Here is a 13,937-nt window from a genome sequence, read left to right on the forward strand (position 1 = left end):
GAGCCTTGCTCAGGGGCCCAACAGTGGCGACCTGGCAGCAGCCTAATGATTACTCGTCCTGTGCCTTAACCGCTACGCTACAACCGCCTACAATTAAGACAATTATGACTGAATGGAGTTTGATCGATTGAGGATTAAGAGCCTCGCTCAGGGGCCCGACATTGGCAACTTGTAATCGTACTGTACCTGAGTACCCGTGCTAAACTTGGTTACCCTTGTAGCATCACGACTGTGAGAGTAATTTAGCATTAAGCGCACAACAACGTCCGGTTTTAGGGCGGACAGACCGGTTTTCCATCCGCCCCGCCTGTCCGCAGTCCGAACCGGACACTTGTAACGATCATGATTAAGTAAATACATTAAAAAATGCGAATAAAATCTATATATATATATAAATTATATATATTTTAATTAAGATAAACATTTAAGCTCGCTATTTATGCATTTTAATAAGTATTGAGGCAAATAAAGTATTTATTTAATAATTATTAAGATTTAATTAAGTCATTTTCAGCCTCAGGTTTCCTTGTGAATAGAAAACTGCGAGGAAATAGAACTTCACTAGGTAGGGAACAAGTCAGCATAGTCCACATGTGCACTTCGATTTGAGACGCACCCATTCTCATTCCCCAAGATGATGATGATGATGATGGATCAAAGGTTCTGGTTTTACTGCAGAAATAAATACAAACAGGATCCACCAATCAGAAAACGCATGAGTTTGATGAGCAGGAGAATGGGCCAATCATAATGCGAGTTTTCCCGACAGGGCGGGGTTAGGAGAGTTTGTATGTGTGGAGTCTCCTGACCGGATAGGAAGAGTCGGTTCGGTTTATTTTCCGTTATTCCGATCATTTAGTTGGATGTTTTTACGGTTATTAAAAGTGTATTTACTGTGTATTTTATTTACCATTAGAGCTTTATAAAGCAGCAGCAGCAGCACTTATCACTACAGTAGATGAAGTGTTTCTAGACTGTATCCAGTGTTTGTACCGTTATTAGTCAGGGTCAGTAGTAATTAGATCAGTGATGGGGAACCGGGGAATGGACGATTTAATCGCTTTAATTAATAAACTCCAGGACGCGTTCAGTTCTATCGGACAGAGCTGTAATGTGGAGCTGCCCCAGATCGCGGTGGTCGGGGGCCAGAGCGCCGGAAAGAGCTCCGTGCTGGAGAACTTCGTGGGCAGGTTAGCATCATGCTAAAGCTATTAGATTTAAAATACATACTTACGTATATTCTATATAGTGCATACTATTCAGTACTGCATACTTATGTACTTGTTTTATTTAAAATACATACTTACATACTACATAGTGCATACTAGAGATACTGCATACTATCATCCATCCATACTTACATACTACATAGTGCATACTGCACACTTCCATACTTATTTATTTAAAATACATACTTATATACTACATAGTGCATACTGCACACTTCCATACTTATATACTACATAGTGCATACTGCACACTTCCATACTTATATACTACATAGTGCATACTGCATACTTCCATACTTATTTATTTAAAATACATACTTACATACTACATAGTGCATACTAGATACTGCATACTTATACTATCATCCATCCATACTTACATACTACATAGTGCATACTGCATACTTCCATACTTATTTATTTAAAATACATACTTACATACTACATAGTGCATACTAGATACTGCATACTTATACTATCATCCATCCATACTTACATACTACATAGTGCATACTGCATACTTCCATACTTATTTATTTAAAATACATACTTACATACTACATAGTGCATACTAGATACTGCATACTTATACTATCATCCATCCATACTTACATACTACATAGTGCATACTGCATACTTCCATACTTATTTATTTAAAATACATACTTACATACTACATAGTGCATACTAGATACTGCATACTTATACTATCATCCATCCATACTTACATACTACATAGTGCATACTGCATACTTCCATACTTATTTATTTAAAATACATACTTACATACTACATAGTGCATACTAGATACTGCATACTTATACTATCATCCATCCATACTTACATACTACATAGTGCATACTGCATACTTCCATACTTATTTATTTAAAATACATACTTACATACTACATAGTGCATACTGCACACTTCCATACTTATTTATTTAAAATACATACTTACATACTACATAGTGCATACTAGATACTGCATACTTATACTATCATCCATCCATACTTACATACTACATAGTGCATACTGCATACTTCCATACTTATTTATTTAAAATACATACTTACATACTACATAGTGCATACTAGATACTGCATACTTATACTATCATCCATCCATACTTACATACTACATAGTGCATACTGCATACTTCCATACTTATTTATTTAAAATACATACTTACATACTACATAGTGCATACTAGATACTGCATACTTATACTATCATCCATCCATACTTACATACTACATAGTGCATACTGCATACTTCCATACTTATTTATTTAAAATACATACTTACATACTACATAGTGCATACTAGATACTGCATACTTATACTATCATCCATCCATACTTACATACTACATAGTGCATACTGCACACTTCCATACTTATTTATTTAAAATACATACTTACATACTACATAGTGCATACTAGATACTGCATACTTATACTATCATCCATCCATACTTACATACTACATAGTGCATACTGCACACTTCCATACTTATTTATTTAAAATGCATACTTACATACTACATAGTGCATACTGCATACTTCCATACTTATATACTACATAGTGCATACTGCATACTTATACTATCATCCATCCATACTTACATACTACATAGTGCATACTGCACACTTCCATACTTATTTATTTAAAATGCATACTTATATTCTACATAGTGCATACTATACAATACTATACAATACTGCATACTTCCATACTTATTTTATTTAGTGTGCATGCTTATATACTTTATAGTACATACTATACAATACTGCATACTTTCATACTTATTTTTTAATGCATACTTACATACTATGTAGTGCATACTATACAGCGCTACATACTATCATAGTTATATTATTTTTAATGCATACTTCCACACTACACAGTGCATACTACTGTACAATACTGCATACATCCATACTTATTTTATTTTCAGTGCATACTTGCATACTACATAGTGCATACTATAAATTAATGCGTACGTCCATACTTATTTTATTTTCAGTGCATACTTACATACTATGTAGTACATACTGTACAATACTGTATAATACTGCACTCTTACATGTTTTATTTTAAATGCATACTTGCATACTACACAGTGCATACTGTACAATGCTTGTTATTAAAAATGCATACTTATATACTTGTGTACTACATTCCACACACACACACAGCGGCGTGTTTTTGACTCCGACGTGAGTGAAGCGTCCTCGGGCGAGCGGGTTTGAACGTGTCTGATCGTGTCAGGTGGTGAAGGTGTTCCTCAGACCTGCGGGCGTCTCTAACACACCTACCTGAACCTGCGCTCTGAGCTCTGAGGTCAGGTGTCTCGTCCTCGTACTGACCGCCTCTCTCTCTCTCCCTCTCTCTCCCTCTCTCACTCTCTCTCTCTCTCTCTCTCTCTCTCTCTCCGCCCCTCAGGGATTTCCTCCCGCGTGGGTCCGGTATCGTCACTCGCCGGCCGCTCGTCCTCCAGCTGCTGAACAGTAAAGCAGGTACGTCTGGGCTGTGAGGTGCGGTGGAGGGTGTTTCACCGCTCCGTGTCTGACCCCGCCTTTCTCCCCCGTCCCTCTCAGAGTACGCAGAGTTCCTGCACTGCAAGGGCCGCAAGTTCGTGGACTTCGACGAGGTGCGACTGGAGATCGAGGCCGAGACCGACCGGATCACCGGATCCAATAAGGGGATCTCACCGGTTCCCATCAACCTGAGGGTCTACTCACCCAACGGTAACCAACACTGTCAGCAGTGTAGCCACGCCCACTCAGCAGTGTAGCCACGCCCATTAAGCAGTGTAGCCACACCCATTCAGCCTACATCGGTCTATCCATCCATGCCTACTCAGCAGTGTAGCCACGCCCACTCAGCAGTGTAGCCACGCCCATTCAGCAGTGTAGCCATGCCCATTCAGCAGTGTAGCCATGCCCGTTCAGCCTACAGCGGTCTATCCATCCACGCCCATTCAGCAGTGTAGCCACGCCCACTCAGCATACAGCAGTGTAGCCACGCCTACTCAGCATACAGCAGTGTAGCCACGCCTACTCAGCATACAGCAGTGTAGCCACGCCCACTCAGCATACAGCAGTGTAGCCACGCCCACTCAGCATACAGCAGTGTAGCCACGCCCACTCAGCAGTGTAGCCACGCCCATTCAGCCTACATCGGTCTATCCATCCACGCCCATTCAGCAGTGTAGCCACGCCCACTCAGCATACAGCAATGTAGCCACACCCATTCAGCAGTGTAGCCACGCCCATTCAGCAGTGTAGCCACGCCCACCCAGCATACAGCAGTGTAGCCACGCCCATTCAGCCTACAGCGGTCTATCCATCCACGCCCACTCAGCAGTGTAGCCACGCCCACTCAGCATACAGCGGTCTATCCATCCACGCCCACTCAGCAGTGTAGCCACGCCCATTCAGCCTACAGCTGTGTAGCCACGCCCATTCAGCAGTGTAGCCACGCCCATTCAGCCTACAGCAGTTTATCCATCCACACCCATTCAACAGTGTAGTCTATCAGCAGTCTATCCATCCACGCCCATTCAGCAATATAGCCACGCCCATTCAGCAGTGTAGCCACACCCACTCAGCATACAGCAGTGTATCCACGCCCACTCAGGCGCCCTTGATGCCAGAACCATTCTTGGTCCAGAGTCCCTCACCCAAGGGAGTAAGCTGGTATCCATGACGACAGGCAGAGTCACCACATACTGTTGCCGCTGACTACGCACCTTTGATCTGCCTGTATTTGTCTCCCAGTGCTGAACCTGACTCTGATCGATCTTCCCGGCATGACCAAGGTTGCCGTGGGCGACCAGCCACAGGACATCGAGTTCCAGATCAGGTAACCAATCAATTCCGGGTCTGAGCCGGTCGGGCGTACCGGACCCGGCGTTCAATAAGACCGTGAGTGTGTGTGTGTGTGTGTGTGTGTAGGGACATGCTGCTGCAGTTCATCACTAAAGAGAGCTGCCTGATCCTTGCCGTCACTCCGGCTAACACCGACCTCGCCAACTCAGACGCCCTCAAAGTCGCCAAGGAGGTGGACCCTCAAGGTACACGCCCGCCGAACCTGTGTGTGTGGGGGGGTAAATACGGTGGTAGCGTGAGTGCTTACTGACCCTGGAACGTCCCCCGTGCAGGTCTGCGCACCATCGGCGTGATCACCAAGCTGGACCTGATGGACGAGGGGACCGACGCCCGGGACATCCTGGAGAACAAGCTGCTGCCGCTACGTCGAGGTCCAGGACTTGCGCCAACACACACACACACACTCACACCTGTAGTAGAGATGTGTAGACCACGCCTTGTTTTGAACCGTGTGTGTGTGTAGGTTACATCGGCGTGGTGAACCGCAGTCAGAAGGACATCGACGGCAGGAAGGACATCCGCGCCGCTCTGGCCGCCGAGAGGAAGTTCTTCCTGTCTCATCCGGCGTACAGGCACATGGCAGAGAGGATGGGCACGCCCTACCTGCAGAAGACGCTCAACCAGGTACACCAGCATGCCAGCATGCTTTTGACTCTCCTTTGACGCTCCTTTGACTCTCCTTTGACGCTCCTTTGACTCTCCTTTGACGCTCCTTTGACTCTCCTTTGGCGCTCCTTTGACTCTCCTTTGACGCTCCTTTGACTCTCCTTTGACTCTCTTTTGGCGCTCCTTTGACTCTCCTTTGACTCTCCTTTGACTCTCCTTTGGCGCTCCTTTGACTCTCCTTTGACTCTCCTTTGACTCTCTTTTGGTGCTCCTTTGACTCTCCTTTGGCGCTCCTTTGACTCTCCTTTGGCGCTCCTTTGACTCTCCTATGGCGCTCCTTTGACGCTCCTTTGACGCTCCTTTGGCGCTCCTTTGACTCTCCTATGGCGCTCCTTTGACGCTCCTTTGACTCTCCTTTGACTCTCCTTTGACGCTCCTTTGACGCTCCTTTGACTCTCCTTTGGCGCTCCTTTGACTCTCCTTTGACGCTCCTTTGACTCTCCTTTGACTCTCCTTTGACGCTTCTTTGACTCTCCTTTGACTCTCCTTTGACGCTCCTTTGACTCTCTTTTGGCGCTCCTTTGACTCTCCTTTGGCGCTCCTTTGACGCTCCTTTGACTCTCCTTTGACGCTCCTTTGACTCTCTTTTGACACTCCTTTGGCGCTCCTTTGACTCTCCTTTGGCGCTCCTTTGACTCTCCTTTGACTCTACTTTGGCGCTCCTTTGACTCTCCTTTGGCGCTCCTTTGACTCTCCTTTGACGCTCCTTTGACTCTCCTTTGACTCTCTTTTGGCGCTCCTTTGACTCTCCTTTGGCGCTCCTTTGACTCTCCTTTGGCGCTCCTTTGACTCTCCTTTGACGCTCCTTTGACTCTCCTTTGACTCTCTTTTGGCGCTCCTTTGACTCTCCTTTGACGCTCCTTTGACTCTCCTTTGACTCTCCTTTGACTCTCCTTTGGCGCTCCTTTGGCACTCCTTTGGCGCTCCTTTGATCCTCCTTTGATCCTCCTTTGACGTTCCTTTGGCGCTCCTTTGACGCTCCTTTGGCGCTCCTTTGACGCTCCTTTGGCGCTCCTTTGACGCTCCTTTGGCGCTCCTTTGGCGCTCCTTTGACGCTCCTTTGGCGCTCCTTTGGCGCTCCTTTGACGCTCCTTTGGCACTCCTTTGACGCTCCTTTGGCGCTCCTTTGACGCTCCTTTGGCGCTCCTTTGACTCTCCTTTGACTCTCTTTTGGCGCTCCTTTGACTCTCCTTTGACTCTCCTTTGACTCTCCTTTGGCGCTCCTTTGACTCTCCTTTGACGCTCCTTTGACTCTCCTTTGACTCTCTTTTGGTGCTCCTTTGACTCTCCTTTGGCGCTCCTTTGACTCTCCTTTGGCGCTCCTTTGACTCTCCTATGGCGCTCCTTTGACGCTCCTTTGACGCTCCTTTGGCGCTCCTTTGACTCTCCTATGGCGCTCCTTTGACGCTCCTTTGACTCTCCTTTGACTCTCCTTTGACGCTCCTTTGACGCTCCTTTGACTCTCCTTTGGCGCTCCTTTGACTCTCCTTTGACGCTCCTTTGACTCTCCTTTGACTCTCCTTTGACGCTCCTTTGACTCTCTTTTGGCGCTCCTTTGACTCTCCTTTGGCGCTCCTTTGACGCTCCTTTGACTCTCCTTTGACGCTCCTTTGACTCTCTTTTGACACTCCTTTGGCGCTCCTTTGACTCTCCTTTGGCGCTCCTTTGACTCTCCTTTGACTCTACTTTGGCGCTCCTTTGACTCTCCTTTGGCGCTCCTTTGACTCTCCTTTGACGCTCCTTTGACTCTCCTTTGACTCTCTTTTGGCGCTCCTTTGACTCTCCTTTGGCGCTCCTTTGACTCTCCTTTGGCGCTCCTTTGACTCTCCTTTGACGCTCCTTTGACTCTCCTTTGACTCTCTTTTGGCGCTCCTTTGACTCTCCTTTGACGCTCCTTTGACTCTCCTTTGACTCTCCTTTGACGCTCCTTTGGCACTCCTTTGGCGCTCCTTTGATCCTCCTTTGATCCTCCTTTGACGTTCCTTTGGCGCTCCTTTGACGCTCCTTTGGCGCTCCTTTGACGCTCCTTTGGCGCTCCTTTGACGCTCCTTTGGCGCTCCTTTGGCGCTCCTTTGACGCTCCTTTGGCGCTCCTTTGGCGCTCCTTTGACGCTCCTTTGGCACTCCTTTGACGCTCCTTTGGCGCTCCTTTGACGCTCCTTTGGCGCTCCTTTGGCGCTCCTTTGACGCTCCTTTGGCGCTCCTTTGGCGCTCCTTTGACGTTCCTTTGGCGCTCCTTTGACGCTCCTTTGGCGCTCCTTTGACGCTCCTTTGGCACTCCTTTGGCGCTCCTTTGATCCTCCTTTGACGTTCCTTTGGCGCTCCTTTGACGCTCCTTTGGCGCTCCTTTGACGCTCCTTTGACGTTCCTTTGGCGGTCCTTTGACGTTCCTTTGGCGCTCCTTTGACGCTCCTTTGGCGCTCCTTTGATCCTCCTTTGACGCTCCTTTGGCACTCCTTTGACGCTCCTTTGGCACTCCTTTGGCGCTCCTTTGATCCTCCTTTGACGCTCCTTTGGCGCTCCTTTGACGTTCCTTTGGCACTCCTTTGGCACTCCTTTGTCGCTCCTTTGATCCTCCTTTGACTCTCCTTTTGACGCTCCTTTGACGCTCCTTTGGCACTCCTTTGGTGCTCTTTTGACACTCCTTTGGTGCTATGTTGATGCTCCTTTGACACTACTTTGGCACTCCTTTGACGCTCCTTTGGCACTCCTTTGACGCTCCTTTGGCACTCCTTTGACGCTCCTTTGGCACTCCTTTGACGCTCCTTTGGCACTACTTTGACGCTCCTTTGGCACTCCTTTGACGCTCCTTTGGCACTACTTTGACGTTACTTTGACGTTACTTTGGCACTCCTTTGACTCTCCTTTGGTGCTATGTTGATGCTCCTTTGGCGCTACTTTGGCACTCCTTTGACGCTCCTTTGGCACTACTTTGACGTTACTTTGACGTTACTTTGGCACTCCTTTGACTCTCCTTTGGTGCTATGTTGATGCTCCTTTGACGCTCCTTTGGCACTCCTTTGACGCTCCTTTGGCACTACTTTGACGTTACTTTGACGTTACTTTGGCACTCCTTTGACTCTCCTTTGGTGCTATGTTGATGCTCCTTTGGCGCTACTTTGGTGCTCCTTAGAGACTCCTTTGGCGCTTCTTTGTCTTGTTGACGATTGGCTTATACCTTAGACGTCCCAGGCTCTTGTTCTCCTTGCACGGAGGGTTGGGATTTCAGATATTTGGTTCAACCTTTCATACTTTTGGTGGGCGCTCTTCCAATTCTGAGGTGTTCCTCAAGGTTCCTCAGCTCATCTAGCCTTCAGGAGGTTCCTGGTCCAGACCTGCCGTAGGTTCCACAGTGGTGACCCTCAAGTGTTTGGGTTTGGGTTCCTCCTGTTTGCCTCGATGATGAGTCCTCAAGGTCTCTCCAAACCTTCTCATTGGTGCTGGGACCAGGACCCATGGTGCTCAGTTAGCCAGTTAGCATTTACACTGATTAGCGTGTGTGTGGTTTGTTTGTTTGTGCAGCAACTGACCAATCACATCCGAGAGACGCTGCCCAGCCTGCGCAGTAAGCTGCAGAGTCAGCTCCTGTCCATGGAGAAGGAGGTGGAGGACTACAAGAACTTCAAACCCGACGATCCCACACGCAAGACCAAAGCTCTGCTGCTGTGAGCTCCACCTACACTACAGTGTGTGTCACAGATCCCAGCAGTGGTGTTCAGAATGCTCTCACACTCCCCCTGTGTGTGTGTGTGTGTGTGTGTGTGTGTGTGTGTGTGTGTGTGTGTGTGTGTGTGTAGGATGGTGCAGCAGTTCGCTCTGGATTTTGAGAAGAGGATCGAGGGATCTGGAGATCAGGTGGAAACTCTGGAACTCTCCGGAGGAGCTCGAATCAACCGCATCTTCCACGAGCGCTTCCCCTTCGAACTGGTGAAGGTCAGCGCCACAACAATTACACAACAACTACACAACAAAAACTGCACAACAGAACAAAAATAACACAACAACTACTACACAAGTACACAACAATAACACAACAACTACATAACAACAACAATTACACAACAACAACTATACAACAACACAACTACAACATAATGACAACATAACTACAATAACACAATATCACAACTACAACACAACAAGAACTCAACAATAACAAACACAACTACGTACAGTAACACAACTACACAATTACAACTAAACAACATAACTACAACACAACAATAACACAACAACAACTACAACACAACTGCATCACAACAACAATAACACAACGCAACTTCAATAACACAACTACAACACAACAACAATAACAACTACACAACTATAACACAGCTACACAATAATAACTAAACAACACTACTACACAATAACAACAACAATAACACATCAACACAACAACTATAACAACACAACAATAACATCAACACAGCTATGACACAACTACACAATTACAACAACACTACACAACAATAAAACATCAACACAACATCTATAACAACCACACAACTACAACACAACAATAACAACTACACATCTATGACACAACTACACAACAACAATAACAAATAATAACTACACAACACAACTACACATACAATAACAACACAACTACAGCAACACAACATCAATGACAACGTGCTACAATAACACAACAAAACAACTATTACAACATAACTACAATAACATAACTACACAATAACACCAACACAACAACATTAATAACACAATAACAACACAACTACACAAATACAACAACAACACAACTACAGCAACACAACATTTATAACAAATACACAACAAGAACCAACACAACAACAACAATGGATGGAAGTGTGTGATTGGCCAGCTCTGTGTGTGTGTGTGTGTGTGTGTGTGTGTGTGTGTGTGTGTGTGTGTTAGATGGAGTTTGATGAGAAGGAGTTGAGGAGAGAGATCAGTTACGCCATCAAAAACATCCACGGTGTAAGGCAAGTACCACACACAAACACACACACACACACACACACACTCACACACACACACACACTCACATCCAGACTTACAGATAATGTCAGAAGTTTACATACACCTGTAGAACTGAATTTCACGTTCGTGTGTGTGTGTGTGTGTGTGTGTGGCGTGGATCAGGACGGGCTTGTTCACCCCTGACCTGGCGTTTGAGGCCATAGTGAAAAAGCAGATCATTAAACTGAAGGAGCCGTGTCTCAAATGCATCGACCTGGTCATCCAGGAGCTCATCAACACAGTCAGGCAGTGCTCCACCAAGGTAGCGCATGAAGCCTGATGGGAAGGGTGGAAGGGGACCGTCTGCTCAGCTTCGGCAGGGTTATCTTCCCGTTTCTAACATTTCCACCACAGAAATGCCCAGTTGAGGGCCACTTTGGCGCAAAATATGTAGGCAGTTGAGGTAAAAGCCTCCAAATATCTTCAGAAGCTTGATGAGGCTGCATAGGCAGAAGGTTGATAAGAGGCAGTAGCGACTAAGCAACTGCAGTCAGGCAAAGAGAGTGGAGATAAGGAGATGACGAAGAGCTGAAGGGTAAGGGTCAAACCGATAGCTCTACAATAACAGGGCCAGGAAGATGGTTCCGGACCCAACTAGTTTTAAAGAGTTTAGGGGGTAGTGCTAACTAGAAGACTTCAGAGAGCCTAGAGTATACTACCAACTGGATGGCCTTGGAGAACTACAGGAACAGGGTCAAGAAAGTTCAGTGGGCAGGGCCAGGAGGATCGCTCTGAAGAGCTGAGGAGCCTTGGCAAGGAAGATGGCCCAAAGAGCTGAGGAGCTTGGGCCAGAAAGATGCCTCCAAAGAGCTGAGGAGTTTAGGCCAAGAGCCAAGAGTAATGGACTGAGTGATGCCCTCAGTGAGCTTTAAGGACAGGACCAGGCAGAAGGCTTTAAAGACTTAAAAAGTTCAGGTCAGGAAGATGATTTAAAGACCTGAAGAACCCAGGCCAGGAATATGCTTCCAAAGAGTTGATAAGGCCTGGAAGATGGCCCCAAAGAGCTGAGTGACCCAGGCCAGAAAGACACTTCCAAAGAGTTGATAAGGCCAGGCCAGGAAGATGAGTGAGTTGTGTCCAAGAGATAGCCTTAGAGAGCTTTGAAGACAGGACCAGGCAGATGGCAGGGCTATGGCTGGGGAGATGGAAGGACTAAGTAAATGGCCAGAGCAAGGAAGATGGTCCAAAGAGATGAGGAACCCAGGCCAGGAATATGCTTTCAATGGGCTGATAAGGCCAGGACGATGGCTCCAAAGAGCTGAGGAACCCAGGCCAGGAGGATGGCTCCAAAGACCCGATGAGTCCAGGCCAGGAATATGCTTTCAATGGGCTGATAAGGCCAGGACGATGGCTCCAAAGAGCTGAGAAGACCGGACCAGAAAGATGGCTCTAAAGAGCTAAGAGGACTGGGCCAGAGAAATGGCCCCAGAGAGCTTTGAGGACAGGACCAGGCAGATGGCCCCAGAAAGCAAAGGGAACAGAGCAAAGGAGAGGGAAGGGTTAAGTAGACGGCTCCAAAGAGCTTGAGTGAGGGAGCTGAGAGAGGCCCAAACAAATGAAGCTGCAGAGCTGAGGAAACAGAGCAAAGACAGTCACTCCAAAGACCTGAAGGTTCAGGGTCAAGTAGATCTTTAAAGAGCTAAGGTCGTCCTGTCAGTAGAACCTTTCCCCAGGACTCTCCATAGGAGATAAGATGATGACGCTGTTGACGATGCATCGTTCAGTCCATTTCCACCTGAACCTTTACGAAGCTGTGCAGAACGTCCCCTCGCCCTCAGCATGGTCTTGCCCTGGTCTCTGATGGAGCATGTGGAGAAGGCCAGTGTTACTTCCTGTCGCTGGCCTCGGTTACAGACAAGCTTCTGGATTCCACCAGTTCTCCTGCACACTAGGCATGTGCCAGTGCGCCAGCTTGCCATATACTACAATATTAGGTTGTGGACACCATGGTGACACCAGATGTTGCCCCGGCACACGCCTACCTTTTATTACAGAGGAACCAAGTGGAGGTCTTGAGTAAAGACTGGTAATCCAGTGGTTCAGCGGTAAAACAAGCCAGTCCACTAGTGCCGGAACCCAGGGGTCAAATCCTAGCAGCCTATTGGTCAAACAGCGTAGGCATTGGGTGGTGCACTTGTCAGTGCGCTCTCTCTCAGTGCAGGTCCCAAGCGTGAGTCAGGAAGGGTGTCCGACATCCAGGGGTCGAATCTTAGCAGTCCGAAGGGGGGGGAGGGTGGTCGGACAGCCTAGCCATTAGGAGGTGCACTTGTCAGTGCGCTCTCTCTCAGTGCAGGTCCCAAGCCCGCATACTACAAGGAGGGTTGAGTCAGGAAGGGCATCCGACATCCAGGGTTCAAATCTTAGCAGTCCGAAGTGTAGTGGGGGTGGCCACTTGTCAGTGCGCTCTCTCTCAGTGCACGTCACACGCTTGGATAAGGAGGATCGAGTCAGGAAGGGCATCCGAAACCCAGGGGTCGAATCTTAGCAGTCCGAAGAGGGGGTGGCCACTTGTCAGTGCTCTCTCTCAGTGCAGGTCCCAAGCCTGCATACAATAAGGAGGGTTGAGTCAGGACGGGCATCCGAAATCCAGGGGTGGAATCTTAGCAGTCCGAAGGGCGGGTAGCCAGGCAGCCTAGCCAATGGGAGGTGCACTTGTCAGTGCGCTCTCTCTCAGTGCAGGTCCCAAGCCCCTAAATAAGAGCTCCCCTCTGGTTCCTCAGGTGATGCAGATGAGATCTGAGGGGAACCAGGAGCTTGTCAGATTTGAGACGATGTCTGTATCAAGAAAATAACCCCGACTTCTTTCTTCTTCTCTCTTCTCCCATTTTTATTCACATCCGATCTCTTTTATTTTACGTTTTATTTTATTTATCTTCCCTCCCTTCATCCGGCCGAACCCCCCCACCCCTCACGTTCCCCGTTATCGAATTATCCTCGCCCCTCCCTTCTCCCGAACACCCTACGGTGCCACAGGACGGGACTGTTCACCCCTGACCTGGCGTTCGAGGCCATAGTGAAAAAGCAGATCGTTCAACTGAAGCAGCCGTGTCTGAAATGTGTGGACCTGGTGGTGTCCGAACTGTCCACGCTCGGCCACAAGTGTACCGAGAAGGTAACGGGTGTGGTGGGAAGTGTGTGTG

General features: G+C 47.4%; 1 protein-coding gene across 2 annotated transcripts in view; it reads left to right on the top strand.

The window, feature by feature from the left end:
* The first annotated feature begins 733 nt into the window (after positions 1–733).
* dnm2b (dynamin 2b) overlaps positions 734–13,937 on the top strand; it is a 23,335-nt gene continuing 10,131 nt past the window's right edge. Inside the window, exons 1-11 of one of the 2 annotated variants that reach the window (XM_063010640.1) lie at positions 734–1,190; positions 3,678–3,751; positions 3,833–3,982; positions 5,015–5,099; positions 5,192–5,310; positions 5,398–5,496; positions 5,589–5,749; positions 9,313–9,455; positions 9,588–9,723; positions 10,693–10,760; positions 10,921–11,059. In XM_063010640.1, coding sequence (XP_062866710.1) covers positions 1,030–1,190; positions 3,678–3,751; positions 3,833–3,982; positions 5,015–5,099; positions 5,192–5,310; positions 5,398–5,496; positions 5,589–5,749; positions 9,313–9,455; positions 9,588–9,723; positions 10,693–10,760; positions 10,921–11,059 — 1,335 coding nt within the window. In that variant the 5' untranslated portion in view covers positions 734–1,029. Of the gene's footprint in view, positions 1,191–3,677; positions 3,752–3,832; positions 3,983–5,014; positions 5,100–5,191; positions 5,311–5,397; positions 5,497–5,588; positions 5,750–9,312; positions 9,456–9,587; positions 9,724–10,692; positions 10,761–10,920; positions 11,060–13,770; positions 13,910–13,937 lie in introns of both variants that reach the window. The other variant, XM_063010641.1, reaches the window with a different exon arrangement.

Source organism: Trichomycterus rosablanca, chromosome 15, assembly GCF_030014385.1.
Source record: "Trichomycterus rosablanca isolate fTriRos1 chromosome 15, fTriRos1.hap1, whole genome shotgun sequence".
NCBI lineage: Eukaryota > Metazoa > Chordata > Actinopteri > Siluriformes > Trichomycteridae > Trichomycterus > Trichomycterus rosablanca.